Below are 19,828 nucleotides of genomic sequence, written 5' to 3' on the forward strand. Positions count from 1 at the left end.
TATGGTGTAGCATGGTACAGTATAACTGGAGCAGCTCTTATGTGCTCTAATTAGCCTCTCGAGCCAAGCTCTTTTAGCCTCGTCCCCAGACTCTCTCACCTACTCTTGTCCGATGCTTAGCACAAGAAGTCTGGAGACGAGGCTAACAAGACTCTTCCAGGCAGTTGCTGAACTGAACACACAAATCACAAGAGGAGGAGCTTACGTCGTTGCTCCAAAGAAGACACTAATTTCCAGACAGAACTTCTTCTTGTGCTAGAGCAATTCTGGCCAAAGCTCCTCCTCCTCCTCCTCCTCCTCGCATGATTCACATGTCTTTAGTTCAACTGCTGAAGAGCCTGGCTTGCGAGACTATGCTCTAATGAGCAAACCTGGTGTGAGCGATGTACCTCATTACTCACTTCCAAGTTCACAGGAATTAACCTCATGCAGAATAGACTGCAGTGTAGCCAATTGAACATGCAAACAAAGCCAATCTCATATGCCCAATTTGTTGAGCTGAGTGTGTCATGGTATCGTTTAGGGCACTCCAAGAAATATATTAGTTTCTGGTTTTGCCCGCATAGGATGATATTAGTCATTCCACATGTTTTTGTCTCAGCTAGATCAAGAAGGTTGTTCTTAGGATTACACACGTGCAGTACAATGACTGGATACTATCCATGTGTTTAGAGTGCTACAAATCCAAAGAGTGAAGTATGGAAATTAGTAAAATCTTTACTTCATTAGTGCAGCACTTGTTGTGTTTGTTTATCTTTGTTACAGACATGGAAACAGCAAAGTCAAATTATGTAAATAGATTTGCAATGGACTTAAAATGCTGCATATTTTGTCTTCAGAGTTAATACCACTAAAATATACTTGGTGGCCGTCGCATAACCATAATAACAATAATAATAAATGCCCGTTTACATCAAATTTTAAAGAACAGCAAGCCGGAAATTAAATTCCTTGGAATGGCCGTACTTGTCAATCAATCTGAGATTGTGACCTTCACTACTAACGTTTGTTAATTCATACTTTCTGATCAAGAATTTGTCTCAAGACCCTTACGTCATTATCTATTCCATTATTTCTATGCATTTCCATACATTAGTATTAACTCAATCAAGTTTGGGTGTCCAAAGCATTGTATTCACACCACCCAATGACAGGTAACTTTCAAACCGTCAAACCCACATTTTCACGTCCAGTGGATTCGCCTTCCTTTGCAAAATGAGTTAACTTTGTTGTCTGACAAAATACATAGCTCTCAATCAATGTGGACATCAGTGCAGTTAGGTTGCTCACAGAGATCATCCTCAAGTTGCGCATGTGCAATGGTAATACCTTCCTGCAGCTATCAAAATTTCACGCAGGTGATAAAGAGAACTTAAGAATCAACAGATAGTGGCATAACAAACAACAAAGTTTCCCATATGCCCATATGGTGGACTGAATAACAACATGTGTAAACTCATAGAATGCTATTACTGTCTGCTATTCCTGAGTATAGACAGTCTAGAACAACGAGCAACCGTAAGATGTAGACTAAACTAACCTGAAGAAAGTGAAAATGCTATTGTTGGTCGATCTAGTTAGAATTACTCAGAGCATCAAACTTGTTTGCTTGTGCAAGAGGAACTTCTTCTCGCGAACAGTCGGGAGGACGAATTCCATTCTTTACGTCTCGGAAGCCTTCCATAGAGTCAGCACTCGGATAGTTACCAGATTGAGATCTATTAGTCGATTGATGTAAACTAGGAAATGCTTCTTCGCTGGTTACATCCGGTGCTTTCCTCCTCGTTCTCCACGATGACTGACTTTGCTGCCAAGATGGCTGACTCTGCTGCCATGATGTCTGACTCTGCTGGGCAAGTCCTTTATTCTTCATTGCTCCAAATGCACCAGGTCTATATTTCTTATCAGATTGTTCAGCAGGCAAGTCTTGAGACGTCAAAGTAGTAGGCTTAACGACCTCAGCGGCAGATGGAATGGGCGAAGTAGAGGCAACAACTTGCCACGGCCCTGCTGCCTTGTTTGACTCAGATTTCACCAAAGGAACGTCATCTGTCACAGCAATGATTACACAACATCAACATATCAATAGAATAGGAGCGTACCTTCCACTGGCTCTTGTTCGCCAACAAGATCAGCTTGTTCAGTCTGAGATGAGCTAAGCAATTCAAAATGGGTATGCATACACGTCAGACAAAATCAGAGAACACTACATAGTAACTTCAGATGATAATGAGAAATGTCAGCAAGCACAATCAAAAAGTTCTAAACAAAAAACTGTCGAGAAAGCAGACAGATGAAACGTGGTTTACTAGGGATGTGGAGCACAAGGTGACAACTGATCATAACAGATGTTATTGCACTATTGCTAGACACCACCCAAACCGGATAAGTTCACGCTCAGACTAGACTCTTAAAACTAGACTCATAACCACATCAATGATGTACAGCTTTTCTAGACAAATACTGTGTGACAACAGAATATATGACTGTGTGTACAGTTGTGACATGCATCCTAGTATGGCATTTATAATCATGATCATCAAGTATGAGTTCAAACTCCCAGTTAGAATCCTAAATGTCCAACGAAACACAAACAATACACTCCGTCTCTCCAGCGAGTGATTTCTAATAGATAGTATAGTACGTACCATAAATGCTCATGTATGAGACAGCTACAGTATGTTCGTCAGACTATTTCTGCATCTAGAAGTTTCATCCAAAAAAATCCGGCTCATTCACAATAATTTGGTGCATATAGTAGAACCGAGAACCTCACTTTAATTTCAGTGGTCTGTCACCAGCATGCATAATCACAATTCCTACCAGGAAGTAGCAGGTAGGTTGATTCTAATTGGTAACTAAACCGACATGGCAGTAGAGAATGGAGAACAAGGGTGTACAACAAGAGTATACGGTAATCTATTAACGTGAGGAGAGTTGGCGTACGGCAGTGTATACAGAGTTGGCAAAATGCAGAAACTCTGACAAATGAGTCAATAGTACAAAACAAGCAAGTGTTGAGACAGGAAATGCTAACCAAACATACAACAACAATCAAACACTATAGTCACATTTCGGGTTGCATTGGCCAACACAATAATGGCTTCTGTAGTTTTCCTTTTGTTCAGGAGTTAATCGTGACGTTAGGAGAAAGTGTGCTTCAGTTGCTTATCACAGGCAAATTGCCGGTATTTTCCCGCATGCCAAAAGCTCTCAGAGATACCAGCCTCTAATACCAGCATCAGCACATGCAAGCAAGCAGCAAAAGGTGTTGTAATATGGTAATGTAAAGCTAAAAAACCTTAGGCACCATAGTTTCCTATCTCAGCTATGAGCCTATAAAAAAGGAACTCTGTAAAAGTCACGAGACTTGGCGAGTAGCGTACTCTAAACGTATAGAGCTGAACTGACTTCCAGTCTGAGGACTATGTGGCTGGCTGACTATGTCTGTCATGCTGAAGGAATGTGCCATGCCTCCTTTGTGTGGCCCAATCACGAAGCATTAATTCCTTTATAACGTACGTGGCAACCAGAGACACTAGATGAACAGCAAATCATATGCGTGAAACTTTCATGTAAGAGTTTTACTACCAGAACGGTGTACTTCATGTTTGCAATTGTTAGAACTTGTACGAAATAAACAACGGAATTCACCTGTCTGCAACTGTTAACCCGAAATCGATTGCTTTCTTGGTTTTACAACATTTATACAGGAATCCAACATTACGTAACCAGGAGAGATTCTATGTCTTGTATACGATACTACTTACGACTACAGAGTATTTACGGACTTTGCAACAATTCTTCGCAACAATTACTCCTTCTAGCGTACATGGTGTTCAGGACTTTGAAGGCTCATAGTTGTAGAAGCAACGGTGTAAACACAGCTTCCATTACTAGTCAATAAAAGTAACTTCAGTCTGATTATGTACTAGAAATTCAAAAGTTCAACCAGAACTCAACAATCTAACCTTTTCTTCAATTCAATAATCTTCAGACCAGACAGGTCTTTCACAACCTCTTCCTGAAAGTCATTCCACTCTTCATCTTCCTGCACACCAACACACCATCAACACTCTAAATCATCAACACCTTGGACGCAATATGATCATTCCACATCACCCATTTAGCGCGCGCTAAACCCTTTCAACGCCCCCACTAAACTGCGAAATCATTCCAAAACAACCCTGACGTATCTAGTACTGCGAAAAGATAGGCAAATATGAGATAAAAGCCAACACCAAAAGAGGTAAGGGGTAGCCACATGGCCACTGACCACGTGCTTGTGACCACGTGCTCGTTGTCGAAATGCTGACTCACCGGGTTCTGTACAGCTGGTTTCTCTGGAGCTGGCTGCAAATGCGCGTGCTCACGTTCTCGCGCAACATGCTGCAATTGTTCAACGTTCTGTGCAATCTTGGTACTGGTGGTGAACGCCTTGCCCTTCGCCTTCGTCTTCTTCTTCGTCTTTCTGGCGAAGAAATCGTCCAAATCACGGTCGTCCGCCATCAGAAGGGCACTTTACAATGACTCTTAGTGTTACGTGCTAATGAAAGTACGGATGTCGCGTCCGGAGCGATCAGAACGACTACAGAGAGGCTGCAGACTAAACTTTCCAACCCAACAACAGACATTCCCTCAGAAAGCTCCCCGTATGTGAGTTGTCGAGAGCCCGTATATACACTCAGCGCACTTTCGTTTTTCCAACTCAGAAACAATTGTAGCCTCATATCAGTACAACCTACATTGTATAGTTATTAAAACTACGAATAATAAACAATTTACAAATTAGTATGGGTGTGTGTGTTTGTGTGTGTGTGTGTGTGTGTGTGTGTGTGTGTGTGTGTGTTTGTGCGTGTGGGTGTGCGTGTGGGTGTGCGTGTGCGTGTGGGTGTGCGTGTGGGTGTGCGTGTGCGTGTGCGTGTGTGGTGTGTGCTTCGCCTAAACTCCCCGTATGCATTACGCAAACTCCCGTATAACAATTAGGCCTAAGATGAAACGAACAAGAAGAGCCAAATATGAAGAGGAGACAACTAAAGGACAAAAAGTTGCATCGGACGATACGACAGATGACTCTGATTCTCTTTCATCTGTCGATTCATTTCCAGTTGAGGGTAACACCGCAGTTTGGAGGTTTTGAGCAGTTTTGCCACCTACGTATATACTTCGTAACAGATTCTATGCTGGCAAGAAGCCTGAACGAATTTACTCCGTCAATTGCAGGTTCGCAGTATTTAGGTTGATATCAATTAAATCAAATAATTTGGGTTTCTAATATACAATATAAATTCTAAATACATGTATAAATAAAATTTAATAATAAAAGTTAGAAATTGTAAATAAATTGCTATCAACTTATATTGTAAGATAAATTAGTTTCTATAGAACCTTTCATAAGTATTTGTTTATTATTAAATTAATAGATTTGGAAGTTATATTAGAGATTACAATTTTTACATTTTCAAGTGTGGGAGTGTTCTGGTTGTATGTTTACATTAATTATTTAGACTCGTTTACCATTCCTAAGGAAACTGCTTCAACCATATCACAACAGCATGAAGGAAATTGTGGAAAAGGTTTGGTTGTTGTTTGTTTGTTTGTTTGTTGGTGTACGTGCTTGCTTATCTGTTTATCTACTTTGCCTATCGGTATTGATTGGTATGGTTATGTTGTCTTTCGCAGATGCTATCATGACTAGGTCAAAAACAGGTACTAGACAGAATCAACAGAGATCAGGCAAGATGGCTACTCAAGGTGCACACACTATGTAGTGAATAGTGTGTGTGTGTGTGTGTGTGTGTGTGTGTGTGTGTGTGTGTGTGTGTGTGTGTGCATGTGCATCTGCCTATTTGGGGTGTGTGGCGTGGTCTGTCTGTCTGCTATCTGTCTGTCTGCCTGCCTGTCTGTTTCAATACATATATTTTCCATATAAATCAAACGTTTACATCATGAGCAACCTAACACAACAAGACCATCACAGTCTTGAAGCATACAAAATTACACTGTGCAAACTACATTTTGATGATCTATGCTAATGAGTTTGTCTGAGACAACTTTAGCATTGCAATGCTGTAGAGTCACTGAAATAATTGATCGCCACTTGCTCTTGAAGTCGGTCTCATTTCGTCTTCCTTCTTCATCCCTTGCACTCTTTGCCAGCTTGTTCAAATATCCAACTGCTTGTTCGCCCCAACAGCCAAAATGTTTGAAAACAATAGGAATGACCAATGGGCAGGACTCTTCTGGCAGCAGCTCAGAATTATATTTTGCCTCTTTCTACTCCTCCTGTTTCATTGCTGCTACTCCTTCTTCTCTGGAGGCTGCCTTCACTGAGTCCAAACACCATGGATGAGCCAACGGCACATCTAATTCAATGTCTGCACCTGAATTTGGGTCAAAAACAATGATGTCCGACCTCTTGTCACTGTTGACATACCTGTATTGTGGATCTAGTTTGTGCGGCAAGTTGAGGTGAGAAAGGCAGTTAGACCATGCTGACACAATTGAGTTGTGAGTGTGCACTGGACCACTCCCAGTCTTACAAGTGATTAGATGGTATCCTTAGATGTCCAGTTCTTTGCCGTAATCACAACAACTGCTTGATGCAGGAATGTCACATCGCAACCTCATTGTAGTTGCCAAATGAAAATCGTGTGGTGAAAGTGCAACATGTGACGAGGACAGAATTACTGACACCCAAGCTCCAACTCTTTACCTGACAATGAATGCAAACGAGCTCTGTCTCTGATTGTATTTGACTTGTTGTTCAAGAGTTAGTCAACATCAGCTGAGTAGTAAGCCTTTACTGCAATTTTACATTATCATTGATCAACTCTGACAGTGACTGCCCCTCCGGCACCGTTTCATGAAGATCATGGCCTATAGATCCCATAGAATCAGGATCCTAAAGCAGGTTGTTTATATAGATTCTTTAAGATCATGAAACGCTCTGGGAGAGCACGGAGAGAGTTTGCCCAGCTAGATACAAATGCCAAGGGTGAAATTCTGGCTGATGGTGATAGACCAAACCCTCCACAATGGATTAGTAAAGTAGCTTGATACCATTTCAAATTTGAAATTGCTACACTTCCAATAATATTTTGGAAACTTGATCATGTCAAGAAATCATAAACTTCACAAGCCTATTGGATCAACCAGGGTGGAACTGTACGGGCCAGTTTATTCTGTCTGTCTGTCTGTATGCGTGCGTGTGTGTGTGTGTGTGTGTGTGTGTGTGTGTGTGTGCGTGCGTGCGTGCACGTGGATGGGTCTGTGATGTGACAAACTGCTTAATAATGCTGTGTTTTTAGAGGGTGTCTTCAGTAAGCCGAAAGCTGCCAAAAAGGGAAAACGGAGAAAGCCAAGATTACTAATAAAGAAGACTGCTGTTCAAAGTGCACAAGGTATACTCAGCTATGTCTATGTATGTGAGTGTGACAGTTTATGCACGTGTATGTGTGCGGGGAGTTGATGGGCAGGCAGGGAGGTGCACATGTAGGCGTTTATGTGTACATCCATGTCCATGTTGTGTTCATGACAAATAGTGTAAGCCTGGAAATAAGTGTCAGTCATTAGATATTTTCTGATAGTCTCCTGACATACCTAGTAATAGAAACTATTGGCTCTCACCTGTGACTGCCACAAAAAGTACAATTGTAATTTGTTTAGAATTACCAGTAGGTTCAAACTTAGTAAATGGAGTTTGAACACTGATGTTGGGAGGAGACTAAACTGCAAAGAGTGTTTAGTAGCCAAACTTTGACTGTTTGAGGCAAAGTTATTGCAGAAGATGTCGATACACAAAAGATATGTTTGTCCAGAAACACATAAGTTTAGGGAACTTGTCTGCGTGGTGGCAAAATCTTATTTTTTAGGCCTGGTAATGTATGTCTTTGCTTAATTAGTAATGGTGATCGTGGTGGTAGTAGTCATGTGTGTGTGTGTGTGTGTGTGTGTGTGTGTGTGTGTGTGTGTGTGTCTGTGTGTGTCTGTGTCTGTGCGTGTGGTGTGTGTGTGTGTGTGTGTGTGTGTGTGCGTGTGTGTGTGTGTGTGTGTGTGTGTGTGTGTGTGTGTGTGTTTAGGTGAGGATATGAGCATGTTGTGTTGTGTTGTGCGTGTGTGTGTGTGTGTGTGTGTGTGTGTGTGTGTGTGTGTGTGTGTGTGTGTGTGTGTGTTTAGGTGAGCATATGAGCATGTTGTGTTTTAAAAAGCAAGTACAGTATATTGCAAGTATGTCAAATAGCAATGACATTTGACATAATCACATGTTTTTGATTGCACATATACATACATATTTGCTGTTTCTGTCCATTCATTCACATAATCTAGGCTTTGTCAGTAATGAAAGTGCACCATGTATTGACCAGGTTTAAATACTAGATATTGTTGTTGTAAACAGATGGTGTTGGTACTTCAAAAGAAGTTGCTAAGGAACAGAGACTACGCAAATCAAGAAAGTCTACTTCAAAAGGTATTAATACGTGGACTTGGTTCTCTTCATTAGTGTGTGTGTGTGTGTGTGTGTGTGTGTGTGTGTGTGTGTGTGTGTGTGTGTGTGTGTGTGTGTGTGTGTTGTGAGTAACCAAAGTGTACCTGATTGCTCAAGTTTCAGTAAAGGAGCAAGACTCGGTTGCTGATAGTCTTGATGAACTGGAGTCTGGAAGCGATTGTGAAGTTTCCAAAGTCACCTCTACTATAGCAAGGTGTCACCATTGCTTCACTCACAGTGAAAACATTTCTTGTCATTGCTGATTGGCAGGAAATTGAATGGTACAGCAGGGAATGAAGCTTTTCTAGAAATGGATGTAAGACGTACGCTATGGTTTAACATGTGTGGGATTAAGATGTAGTTACCGTATTTCCGCAAATAGTGCCCCATGTGGCACTATTTTTCATAGTTCTCATGGGGCATTATTTGAGCACGGGGCACAATTTGAGCATGGGGCATTACTACTCCGCAAGCACAGACTGTTGCATTGTTTGTTTGTATACCATGACATTACACAAACAACAGCAACAAACTATTGTAATCTAATCATATGGTCTTAGATTACTACCTTAATCGAGCATGGGGCATTATTATTTTATTATAAGGTTGTCTGGGGCACAATTTGAGCATGGGCACCATTCGCGGAAATACGGTAACAGAGATTCCTTCTTTAGGAGGATTTATTGACAGCATACTTTACAAGTCATACTTCGTCTAAGGTACACGGGACATCTGACAATACACTTGACAAGTTGTCTATCCCAAGACTGGATCGACAGGTAAGGAGAAAGTCATCATTATCTAACTTATATTGTCAGCAATACCTCTTTTATAGTTGTGATCTGTGTGATAAATTCAATGTGTTGGTTAAACGAAGAGAACATGTGACAGGACAGCAAAAACTCAATACATACATTAAGCATTCTTAACATTGGACTTCCCTTTTTTAAACTTGACTACAGCTGATTGCATTGCTTGATTTGAAGTTTTTTCACACAAGAAGCAAGTTTTTATCAATATGGTGTGCTTCAACTAAGGAAAGCATAGCAATCTGTCTCTTCTACTTTAGAGACTGAGTTAAAATCCAAGGGAAGGCTATTCATTTACATCTTTATGGGTTTTTTGAAATTCCAAAGTTTTCAATCAGCACTTGCTATATTGTTACGAAGGTTTCTGCCATTTCTAATATCAATGTACTTATCAGCCTCTCTAGGGATTCACATAGACAGTTAGCATCCTGTGAAGTTAGTGGAATGCTTATATATGGTATTGAACAGTCATCATAATTATGCCATTGGGTACCAGATACCCCCAGCTGATGTGTGACTATTGCTGGATATGTGTGAACATTGTAAAGCCACAATGGCCTTCTGGTTGCACATTAGTACAGTTATAATTGGACTTGTTAATCTTTCAGATATCTATACCTGACTATTCTGCATACTTGAACTAGAGGACAGTTGGCATTGTCCATACACAGAAAGACATACAAACAAACAACAAAGAAGCTTAATTAAGCAAACAAACGAACACACATCAGTAGATGGCAATTGTTGTGGGTAGAGCAGGTTCTCTAGGTCTACTAGGCTCGTGGATCTGCACCTGGCAATACAGCTAGCCTTCGTCTTATTCCATTTACAGACAGTGCTATCGCTTTCTAGATTTTAGAATATACCTAGTTTTGAAAGTTTGTACAATTTCAATTAGAGACCATAGTGGACTGACCTGTGTCTTTTGGTTGCAGACAGTTTCTGCATCTCTTGCATCAGTATTGTCCCATTATGAAAAAGAAAAGGCAGCTCTGCTGGACACCTACTCTTGTCTCTTTGATCAGTGGATGCTACAACTTCAGTCAGCTTTGACATAGTACTTCTAAAGCTCTCTTGTAACTGATGTGTTTTCAGGAATGGGTTTAGCATCATTGTATTTGGATTTGGTTCTAAGCGATCTGTCTTGGATCAGTTCAGAAAGGAGAAGCTACAAGACAAACATATCCATGTTGTGGTGAATGGGTATTTTCCTGACTTGACTCTGAAAGAGGTCGGTTTTTGATTAGAATTTGGTTGGAAAATTTGTACAGTTTACTGATATCTGTAGGTATTGTGTCAAGTATCTCTTGGGTTGCTTCAAAAGAGTTTGCCTTATAGCAATCCAATGGCGTATTGTCAAAAAATCAAGGATACTGTTCAAAACTCGAAAGGTATTTAACAGGGGCATGCGTACATGCACACACACACACACACACATACACACACACACACACACACACACACACACACACACACACACACACACACACACACACACACACACTAATTATAGAGTTGTGGGTACAATATAATGTCTATAAATGTCAGCAGCCTCCATAATTCTCAAACGGGTATTTCATTTCCATGGAGGGGTGTGGTTCATTCAATCAAGTCCCGTTTGTCTCATAAATTGAAGTGTTTTTCTAGAAAGATGGCAACAAACACTACACAGACAAACAAGTTCTGACTGACATTCTACATGTATATGCCATGGCTTACCCTCTGCGTTAAACAAAAGACAAGCATCTGCCAGCATGTTGTGGTGTCCAGAACCCCACTTTGAATTACCAAGTGCAAAGATTTGCAAGTGTGAAATGAGTGATGTGAAGGTAAACGTGATACTAGCCTCCATAATTCTCAAACAGGGTATTGCATTTCCATGGAGGGGTGTGGTTCATTCAATCAAGTCCCGTTTGTCTCATAAATTGAAGTGTTTTGCTAGACAGATGGCAACACTACACAGACAAACAAGTTCTGACTGACATTCTACATGTATATGCCATGGCTTACCCTCTGTGTTAAACAAAAGACGAGCATCTGCCAGCATGTTGTGGTGTCCAGAACCCCACTTTGAATTACCAAGTGCAAAGATTTGCAAGTGTGAAATGAGTGATGTGAAGGTAAACTTGATACTAACAGGATACTAATAGGAATAGAAAAGGATGTGCAAACTAATAACTGGTAATGGCAACCAATTACATACCACATGATTGTGGAAGCTAACCCTAGGAATAACTTCCAATATGGTCCATGTACAATATATAATTGATTGACCATAATTGGAAGTTCCAACTTGATGCCAATTCATGGCACATACTGTACACACAATTCGGTCAAGGGTTTTCTCTAACATGTTTTAGGTTATGTGTGATTGGTTATATGTCTACTTGTAAATGGTTTCTACTTGGAATTTATAATTATATACAGTTTTGCAACTGTTAGTGGACATATTGCACAACTTTGTGCTGCTCATTATATTATGTGTTAGTTCTTCAGCATCTCTTTCTGCTAATTCACAATATCGACGGTCCAAGATTACGAACAAACAAGGTAAATTGTGATTTCTTGCCTTCAGATTTTCTTTCAAGAAACGTCTAGTGTTTACCTGATAAATAGGTTCAGACAGTGCTGAGCCTATTGGCAGCATTACCATTCATACACCTGATCGCATCACTCGACCATGTGAATGGCCCATTGTGTAAGTCTCTTGCTTTGGTCTTTCCATATTTGCTTAGGATAGTTAGTCTTTACACTTAGTGTGGAATCAAGTAACAGCCGATCGCTTCAACTGGTTATGGTATGACACCACAACATTTGAAGCATATCACGAGGAAACGTTATATGAGAATTCACTCTTGGTTCAAAGTGATCAATCCTACACTGTCACATCTGTCAAACACGTACTCGATAGCCTAACACCGAATGCCAGGTAATTTAGTTCGTGTTTCTGAATAGTAAATGACTGTGACCACTCTCTCTATGCAGATCAATTTTCCTACTGCTCTGTAGATATCAACTTGAACATGTGAAAGACTCGTTCTATATTGGTTGGAGTTATCCAAAGTTTACGTGTAGCATTAATAATTGCCTTCTGTGTAGGTTGGTCATTCAATGCTCTGTACAAAGCCTGTCGAGAGAATTTTCTTGTAAACACTGATGTGACTCTAAGATCGCAGTTGACCGAATTTCGCGATCACAAACTCATTCAGTCAAAAAAGGTAACACCCACTCCAGAATTTCTCTTCTCCATATGCAACTGTCTAACGTGCTATTGAATAGGGACCTGATGGAGCCGAGATGTTGTATGTGTCTGTAGCACAGTCAGTTGTCAAACAAGTTGTTGATGACTTCCAATGAAGGTTGTTGTAATACTGAGCACTTGACATACATTTCTCTTGTTTATAAAGAAAAAGTGGTATCGGAACAATTATATGCGAATATCAAGTGTAAAATATTTCAATTGACAGTTTGACAAGAGATAGGACTGGATCGTTACAGCCTGTGGACATCTTTTGATTTTGATGGGTTAGTATTGCCCTTTCTGACCAGTGTGCAGCAAGAGGGATTTTGGTACCTCTGGTTGCTCACTCACTGGCCATGGTTGCACTTGCCTTTGAATTACCACAGTCCAACAAGGTTCTGTTGCACCTTCTTAGATAGTTCTTTTGTTGCCATGGCATTTTCACTCTTGTGTACTAAAAAATCTGACTATCAGTGCTCAAGGCAGAAACTTTACTGTTTGTGTCCAAATTGCAAAATCCACCTTCGGTTCTGTCAATAACCACAGTCACGTCAATCCAGTGACACCCAAGAGCTATGTCAGTATACAATCAAGGGGTACTGCTGTAGATAGAATTGAACCCGCTAGAGTTGTCTGCAACCACAATTGAGAAATTTCAAAAATTAAATGGACAAAACAGACTTTTTAGACCGTGTTGCAATTTTATATTGCTACCGCTCTTTGTGTCTGCATATAGAGAGCCAAATATGAATTCTGGAAGATCACGAGATCCCCACCGTGTGTTGTTTACACTATGTAGGAATCAAAACGGCTGAGTCAGGCGTACAGAACCGGAAGCACTATTGTTTTCGTTCCGGGCCCGATCCGTTGTGACAGCTAAGTATATGGTTCCAGTAACTATGTACAATAGTAAAAGAACGCTTCCAGTCAAGGGCTTGTCACAGCAGTAAACACAACGCCCCCAACATTCCAATTACATATCAACACTGTAATCTGATCAGATGTGTTGGCATTTGGCGCACGGTGTACGGTGTCGGCCAATGACGTAATGATGAGGAGTCTGGGGAAAGGCGTGTCTACCCAGGTAGTGTGATACATATCGAACCCCGACATTGCGTAAGATCATTGGTATATAAGTAGTACAGACTTGACGCTCCTACTTACTTGATACTGAAACATGTCGAGAGACAAACTGGGTTTGCTGCAGAAGTGCTCTCAACGATGGGGATCGAAACAGTACATGCAGATGAAAAATCGTTCCAGCACAACTACTACTACCCGCCTTACTGACGTCAGTGAGGATTCGCTGCGAGTTTTGAAACAAGTCGAAATCATTCGAGACACCATAGGACGTATTGAGAAAGACCTTCCAGCGGTGCGAACGTCTCTGCGGAGATTACTTGCTGCAGTCAATGAGAAAGACAAACAGAACGTGCAGGATCGTCTCACTGAACTAAATGAAAGTGCAAAGAGAACCCAACTACTGCTCGTCTCCATGGACTCGTTTTGCAAACAAGAACGCCCAGATAGTACGCTTGCAAGAATAGTAAAGACCCAGCAGATGACGCTGAGCTGCAACCTGATGAAAATAATCGAAGAATTGAGAGACTGCTTGGAGGTGTTAACCACTCTAGCACGGAAACGACGGAGCAGATCAAATTCCTTTGGAATTGTAACAGACTGCATCGTCCTCCCCCTTCAATGTCAATCGAGAAGCAAGTCAAGCCCTATTCGACTATCGACCAGTTGTCCAGAATTAGGGAAGAAGCTGGAGGAGGAGGAGGTGGCGTTGCACTCCATGGCTCCACGGAGAGACCATCTGAAGGAAGTGGAAATACAACTTGCAAAAGTACGAAAACTGGCTGCAACAGTTGAAGATCTCGTGTCTGATCATAATGAATTCAATAACATCAAACTTCACGTGAAAGCACATAAGTGTTTTCCTCTGCAGATGTCTACAGAAACGAGGCGTCTTTCTACCGGTGAACTAGTTCCATGTGCATAAAACTGAGACACTGCAATACAAATTGCAATAAATCTAGAATTAGAAAGTAGACTGCAATAGTACATCTTGTTGATAGCTGTATACAGCAATGCTGATAATAACAAGGTTGACTACTCTGTTGTACAGAGCTAGTGAAATCAAGGTGAAGTGAATAAATTTACTAATTTTTATTGTAACTTTGTGCATTGACTCTGAAACCCGACTCTCAAGTTATGCAAACTTTGAGGATACAAAAATAACAAAAGTAGTTTGACCTAGATTTATCAATACTCTGATCATCACAACACAACACTCTGGCATGAATCCCCTGGTCATCAGATGTTGCCTATTGTGTTGACCCTGTTGGAACACAGCGGGTATTACAGCTGTTCTCCACTAATTGCTACAATATCAAGTTCCTGCAGGACACGCCAGTTTGGAAATGCCCCCAACAACTTAACTTACGTAGAGCTAGCTGTATCCAATTTCTGCCTGCAGCAAGCAAGCATCGATATCCTGTTTCACTCAGCACTAAAATAGTAGATGTTCTTTACAATTAAGTGCACTCGCCCAGTTCAAACACGTTGAAATGCATGTACACACAACTGCTTGGGTAGCTAAGCCATCTACACTTGTAAATACCACTCGTATCTCTGACCAGAAAGGACTGAGGAAAGTGTCGATTCTAATGCATCGTTGGCAAGACGAATGTGTTTTCCTTGATTATGATTCTCACTACGTAAAAGTCGACGAGAGTAGGTGCCCAAGACGGTACGCGTGCTTGCCACCCGTGCTGGTAACGGGGTTCCGGTTTCCTGGATTAATTAATGTGCAACAACTAATTATAACATTATATATATATATAACTATAACCTCTGTCCCCAGAGCCCCTGTCCCGGATTTTCCTGGACAGTACGGTGTGCTCGTTGTCTTTGAATGTGTAACTTCAGTGCCTAAACTGTCGTCATGATTTAGCTTGACAGTCCACGGCTCTGACGTCGGGCACACACCTCCTACACACACATGGGCAACTAGCCTCGCCCCAGACGCAGTGTGGATTGCAGCCCCGGATGCGCTCCATCACCATTACGTCTTTATGGTACCGCCCCTTGCCGTCAGCGTTAATCATGTTCCTATATAGGGACATGACTAAAAAAAAGTCCGTTCAAAGAATGGAGAGCCCGTGGGAAATGTGGTTACCAGATAAGGCCTAGAGGACGGAAACAACAATATTGCTCTCATCTTGGATTGTAATACTAACAATTGATAAATGAGCATTTAGAGCAGTGGTTGCTACCCAGCCCTCACTGCCTACTATCTATCTACTTTAGTACGTCAGGGTCCGTCCTGTTCAACAGTTTTCTGCCATTCGAACTGGCCAGAGAAGGCGTTGAAAATGTGACGGTGGCGAAATGGAAGCAGTATGTCGACCATGTCATCCAGAAAGTAGAAATTATTACAGAACGTCAGATTGTGTGCTCGAACAAGCGGTAGAAAGATTAGTAGGTGAGGAGAACTCTTCAGACAGTGAAGAGATCCTCCTAGGAGACGATGAGAATGACAACAATGATTAATACAATTAGTCTCGTAGGTGTCATTTACTGGCGGTATTCTTTGTCGATAATGTATGGGAGGAGTCTCTTTCAGGAAGCATGCTGTATCTACTAACCCAGGATCTATACAGTTAATTTGTCCAGAGATCTGACTCCACCTAGTCACGTGCTTTCGAATAATATGTTTATCAACGGCGTAGGGGGCGTACTTGCCCAGATACGGGAATTTTCCCACGGGCTCTCCATTCTTTGAACGGACTTTAGTGTCAGGTACAAGTATACTTTGTCGGAAGTAACGACTGTCGCGTGGGATCTTCGGTAATTAGCGTGCAGCAAGTACTAGTAAGCAGCAGTCAAATGAATTGCAGTAGAGGCATATGACGGATGGCAGCTTCAACTGAGAACCTGTGTACGCGTTCAAAGGCGTATGATACACTGCAAGTGCCATTTCTGATCTTCCATTCCACCGCTACGCTCTCTAACGTAGCTGCAATCTCTTACTAACGCTTGACAGCGGCCTAAGATCGCAATATCGACAAGTACAGAGGCTAGAACAATGTCAAAGTCCAATCGAAAGCTCAGTTCCTAGCTAATAACATTAGTATGACAAGCGCTGGACAATTTGATTACATACTTACTCCCGCCCAGAAAGGCGGTAGGTACGTACCATACCCGACGCAGTGGTGATGGAAGCTCATCCGGGGCTGCAATCCACACTGCGTCTGGGGCGAGGCTAGTGAGCAGTGGCAACGTACGTACAGTGAGACGTAGCCATCTTGAAATTGACGTTTTCAACTGCCGCGTTGAGTCTATCAAATAAGTCAAAATATATTGACAAATGAAACATTTATTATTTATAATATTTATTATACATACATTAGACGTTTCAAATTATTAGTTATATAAATATAAATAAATAAATAAATAATAAATAAATAAAGTTATTTATTTATTTATATATTTATTTATAAATAATATGAATAATACAAATTATTTATTAATTTTAAGAATAAACCGTATTCTGATCACAGCTAGAGAAATTAATTAACTCAGTAACTAAGCAAATACTTGTGTGGGTAAAATACTCAAGTAATTCTATGGATCCAAGGGATTGGTGTGTGCTCCTCATTCTAACTAATGTTACTTATACACACATGTGTAATTACAGTCCGTTTGGAACCATGAGAAACGGATCTAGAGAACGTTCCCTTCAAATGAAATCGCATTTGTTTCAACCGGTCGATAACTTTGCTAGATCCTGGTTGCAGTTGCCATACTTTTTTTCCTTCACTGAGATGATCAAGATGTGCTGTAAGTCTATAGTTGGATCTCTTCCACTTCCGCCAGGCTTATCACTTGCTAGCAGGTACAGTACAGTAGCTTCCGTCAGTTTGTGCATGATGAGTAACTTCGACATTGTACCTTGCGTTAGCCATCGAGTAGCAAGTTGTTGCAAAGAAACGGTCGTTAGACAATTTTGACGGTTTTGGTTGTGTTCATAGAAAGACTGTAAGTACTACTGTCTTCGATATAGAACGCTCTAGTTAATTAACTTAAGCTCTATATCTAAGCACAGAGTCACTTAAAATCTTTTTACCTTGGTCTAATCCCGTCTTAGATATGGTAACCACGATGTGATCATGCCCATGTGCTGGAGTCAGCTTCTTTTAATTAATTAATTAATTAACCAAATCTGTCGATCAGCTGACATCACCAGCCACGCACGAGATCTGTTTACTAATTAGAATAGCGCATGCAGAGCCACAACGATTTCGCTTATTTTCTGTTTCTTCAAGCCTTTAGAGTCACCATAATCCGCTTCTGAAACGCGGGCGCGTAGCCTCTGACGTATTGTTGCACGTTGATCGATCTGTAGATGACATAACTTTAGTCTGAAAACAGGGGACTGTCTAACTAGTTTTCAAATTAGGTATACTGTCTAGCTGCGAGATGAACCCTCGCCCTTTTGCACGGTGTATCTCATCGTTGTCTGCTTTCAGCTAAAAGCGCTGTATGAGTCCAAACATTCAATTCATAGAATTATCAAATTCTATACCGTATTTCTGTTAATAATTGTATCATGCTAACAATTAATTAATTAATACAGTGCACTAAGTTGAAACTTGTTACTAGAGTCCGTTCAGAAAAATAAATAGCTTGTTGAAAAATTTCGCAGGTCTCGGAGAAAATGACATCTCTCTAAGAAAATCTGGGACCGAGGTCTAAATGTAGATGGAATTTACTCAAACAGTGTCTATTTCTATTTCAACCTGTTTCAACTGGTCGAGCGCTGTAGGACGTCTAGGAACCTTACATGGAACATTTAACTTATTGTTGAGTGGAACAGGATGCCTATCTAACCGTAGCTAGAAATTCCGTTTGGGATACAGCTGTAGTATCCGTAAGTTGTTGTATGGCATTAGCAAACGTACACATAACACTGGGGCGTCCCAGGAAGTTGATATTGCAGAAAGTGTTGAACAACTGCACCACTCTCGCGTTTCCAATAGACTCAAATGGTGTAAGTGATATCTGATCATGAGGACCAGGATATTGGTTTTGATTGGCTTGGTCATCAAGATCAATCCAGATTGGTATTTTTATACTAAACCGTTGCATGATTTGAAGGGTAGGTAGTTGAGCCAATGCAGGAAATTGATAAGAAAATGTACAACAACTTTATTGATATCAAAGAACCACAAGAAAAAGACTTAGTGAGTGAGCTCGAGACGAGCCTCACTCTGTAAGAAAATGGTTGGCTACACTAAAATTAGAAAAATTGTCATTTCAGTTTGAAAATAATTTTGATCTTATTATACCACTGTACAACAAATATTCAATCTCATTATTTTCAGCAGTGTTATATATACAACTATCAATAATTCTAATTTATTGCAATGTGTATTACAGTGTCTCATGAAACAAGTTCACTGGTAGAAAGACACCTTGTTTCTCTAGACAAGTGAAGAAGAAAACACTTATGTGCTATCACGTTAAATTCGATGTTATTGAATTCGTTATGATCAGACACTAGATCTGCAACTGTTGCGGCTAATTTCTGTACTTTTGCAAGTTGTATTTCCACTTCTTTCAGATGGTCTCTCCGTGGAGCCATGCATTGCACCACCTCCCCCTCCTCCAGCTTCTTCCTTAGTTCTGGACAACTGGTCGATAGTCGCATAGGGCTTGACTTGCTTCTCAACTGACAATGAAGGGGAAGGACGATGCAGTCTGTTACAATCCCAAAGAAATTTGATCTGCTCTGTTGTTTCCGTGCTAGAGTGGTTAACACCTCCAAGCAGCCTCTCAATTCTTCGATTATTTTCATCAGGTTGTAACTCAGCTTCATCTGCTGGGTCTTTACTATTCTTACAAGCGTACTATCTGGGTGCTCTTGTTTGCAAAACGAGTCCATAGAGACGAGCAATAGTTGGGCTCTCTTTGCAGTTTCACTTAGTTCAATGAGACGATCCTGCACGTTCTGTTTGTCTTCCTCATTGACTGCAGCAAGTAATCTCCGTAGAGACGTTCGCACTGCTGGAAGGTCTTTCTCAATACGTCCTATGGTGTCTCGAATGATTTCGACTTGTTTCAAAACTCGCAGCGAATCCTCACTGACGTCAGTAAGGCGGGCAATCGTAGTTGTACTGCAGCGCTTTCTCATATGCATGTACTGTTTCGATCCCCATCGTTGAGAGCACTTCTGCAGCGAACCCAGTCTGTCTCTCGACATATTTCAGTATGAAGTAAGAG

The 19,828-nt window shown here is 41.0% G+C and overlaps 3 protein-coding genes across 5 annotated transcripts; 2 read left to right on the forward strand and 1 right to left on the reverse strand.

The window, feature by feature from the left end:
• Window positions 1–1,343: 1,343 nt before the first annotated feature.
• On the reverse strand, window positions 1,344–4,670 carry LOC134194499 (protein CDV3 homolog). The gene is made up of 4 exons (XM_062663436.1): window positions 4,321–4,670; window positions 3,972–4,051; window positions 2,103–2,155; window positions 1,344–2,049 (listed from the first exon to the last, which is right to left on the reverse strand). The coding sequence occupies exons 1-4, from the start codon at window positions 4,507–4,509 to the stop codon at window positions 1,574–1,576; spliced, it is 798 nt and encodes a 265-aa protein (XP_062519420.1). The 5' UTR covers window positions 4,510–4,670; the 3' UTR covers window positions 1,344–1,573.
• A 233-nt stretch (window positions 4,671–4,903) lies between these two features.
• LOC134194497 (origin recognition complex subunit 2-like) lies at window positions 4,904–13,389 on the forward strand. 3 transcript variants are annotated; one of them, XM_062663432.1, is made up of 19 exons: window positions 4,904–5,114; window positions 5,176–5,223; window positions 5,508–5,576; window positions 5,683–5,754; window positions 7,311–7,403; window positions 8,399–8,470; window positions 8,606–8,702; window positions 8,759–8,804; window positions 9,163–9,267; window positions 10,233–10,339; window positions 10,393–10,528; window positions 10,586–10,688; window positions 11,786–11,847; window positions 11,914–11,995; window positions 12,055–12,226; window positions 12,283–12,344; window positions 12,397–12,515; window positions 12,577–12,656; window positions 13,275–13,389. In XM_062663432.1, the coding sequence occupies exons 1-18, from the start codon at window positions 4,955–4,957 to the stop codon at window positions 12,652–12,654; spliced, it is 1,683 nt and encodes a 560-aa protein (XP_062519416.1). In that variant the 5' UTR covers window positions 4,904–4,954; the 3' UTR covers window positions 12,655–12,656; window positions 13,275–13,389. The 3 variants fall into 3 exon arrangements, with proteins under 3 accessions (XP_062519416.1, XP_062519418.1, XP_062519415.1); XM_062663434.1 differs by lacking the exon at window positions 13,275–13,389 and having other exon boundaries at window positions 12,055–12,094; window positions 12,164–12,226; window positions 12,577–13,266; XM_062663431.1 differs by lacking the exon at window positions 13,275–13,389 and having other exon boundaries at window positions 4,907–5,114; window positions 12,577–13,266.
• Window positions 13,390–13,461: 72 nt separating this feature from the next.
• On the forward strand, window positions 13,462–14,692 carry LOC134194498 (uncharacterized). The gene has a single exon (XM_062663435.1). The coding sequence runs from the start codon at window positions 13,716–13,718 to the stop codon at window positions 14,541–14,543; it is 828 nt and encodes a 275-aa protein (XP_062519419.1). The 5' UTR covers window positions 13,462–13,715; the 3' UTR covers window positions 14,544–14,692.
• Window positions 14,693–19,828: the final 5,136 nt, after the last annotated feature.

Source organism: Corticium candelabrum, chromosome 19 (assembly GCF_963422355.1).
Source record: "Corticium candelabrum chromosome 19, ooCorCand1.1, whole genome shotgun sequence".
Taxonomy (NCBI): domain Eukaryota; kingdom Metazoa; phylum Porifera; class Homoscleromorpha; order Homosclerophorida; family Plakinidae; genus Corticium; species Corticium candelabrum.